Source organism: Apodemus sylvaticus, chromosome 5 (genome assembly GCF_947179515.1).
Source record: "Apodemus sylvaticus chromosome 5, mApoSyl1.1, whole genome shotgun sequence".
Taxonomy (NCBI): Eukaryota; Metazoa; Chordata; class Mammalia; order Rodentia; family Muridae; genus Apodemus; species Apodemus sylvaticus.
In genome coordinates, this window is record NC_067476.1 from 70,986,795 (window position 1) to 70,988,262 (window position 1,468).

Below are 1,468 nucleotides of genomic sequence, written 5' to 3' on the forward strand. Positions count from 1 at the left end.
AAATTACCCATTAAATTGATTCTAGTCTTAGATGAGATCAGGAACATTCACAGTGGTACAGCCATAGACATAATTTTAATCTCAATTGATTATTTCAGTATTTTTTAATCTTATGGATTTCTTTAAAGAAAATTTTCCACATAGATTCATTGAATGAGTTCTATCATAACTGCTTAAACTTGGTTGCCTTTTCATTACTTTAATTACTAGCACCATCAGTGAAAAGACATTATTATTCTATCTCTAGGAAAACCCTTACATAATAGATTTTCCATAGACTTTTTCATCTCTGAATTTCTCAAAGCATATATTAAAGGATTCAAAATAGGAGTGACAATTGTATAAAAAACAGTAATAGATTTGTCAATAGGAAAGTTGTGAACAGGTCTAGCATACATGAAAATACAGGGAACAAAAAAGAGGACAACCACCATGATGTGGGAGCTGCAAGTAGATAAGGCTTTCTGTCTCCCTTCCTGACTGTGAGTCTTAAGAGATCTTAGAATGATTCCATAGGAAGTTATGAGAATGATAAAGACTAAAATACATATTGCCCCACCATTGGCAACCACAGTAAGGCCAATAAAATATGTGTCTGTGCATGCAAGTCCTAATAATGGGTACATGTCACAGATAAAGTGGTCAATGACATTTGGACCACAAAAGGGAAGGTTGTACACAAAAAGAAGTTGAGCTACAGAGTGTGCAAGGCCTCCAGCCCAGGAAACCACCAATAGAAGGAAGCAAGCCTGCCTATTCATGATGATCAAATAATGCAGTGGTTTACAGATGGCCACATAACGATCATAGGCCATCACCATTAGAAGGAAGACCTCAGCACCACCAAGTAGGTGTTCTAAAAAGAGCTGAGTCATGCAAGCTGAAAAAGAAATTGTTTTTCTATCACAGAGCAAGTCTACCATCAACTTGGGTGAAATAGAAGTGGAATAAACAGCATCCAGAAGTGACAGATAGGCAAGGAAGAAGTACATTGGCGTTCCTAAGGAGGGACTGGCTATGACTGTCCAGACAATGAGCAGGTTACCTACTATAGTCACAATGTAGATGAGTAAAAATATAACAAACAATGCTCTCTGTCCAGCGTGATCTTGAGTGAGTCCCAGGAGAATAAACTCTGTGACATTGCTTCTCTGTCCCATTGACTCTCTTAAAAGTCTTAATTTACTGATTAAAGGTCTTGAACAGACTCTGCCATGAAGTTGTGATCTTGACTATCAGTTCACTATGGCATTAAGCACGTCATCATTATCTGTCCCATAGATAACCATTTCTACTTCTTCTCCAATAATCCCCACACATCTTCTGTTATCTCCTTCCTCTAAGAGGATTTTGTTGAGCCTACAAATGTAATGTCATATGTCAAGATACAGTGTGTAGTTTAGCTAGGGTTTTATTCATATTGTTATTCTTATTTTTCAAAGAACAACCCCTTTGATGAACTCTATAT

The 1,468-nt window shown here is 36.9% G+C and overlaps 1 protein-coding gene across 1 annotated transcript; it reads right to left on the bottom strand.

Moving 5' to 3' along the window:
* Positions 1 to 215: 215 nt before the first annotated feature.
* On the bottom strand, positions 216 to 1,160 carry LOC127684415 (olfactory receptor 4A16-like). Its single transcript, XM_052181343.1, has one exon. It carries the CDS (start codon positions 1,158 to 1,160, stop codon positions 216 to 218), a length of 945 nt encoding a protein of 314 aa, XP_052037303.1.
* Between the last annotated feature and the right edge of the window lie 308 nt (positions 1,161 to 1,468).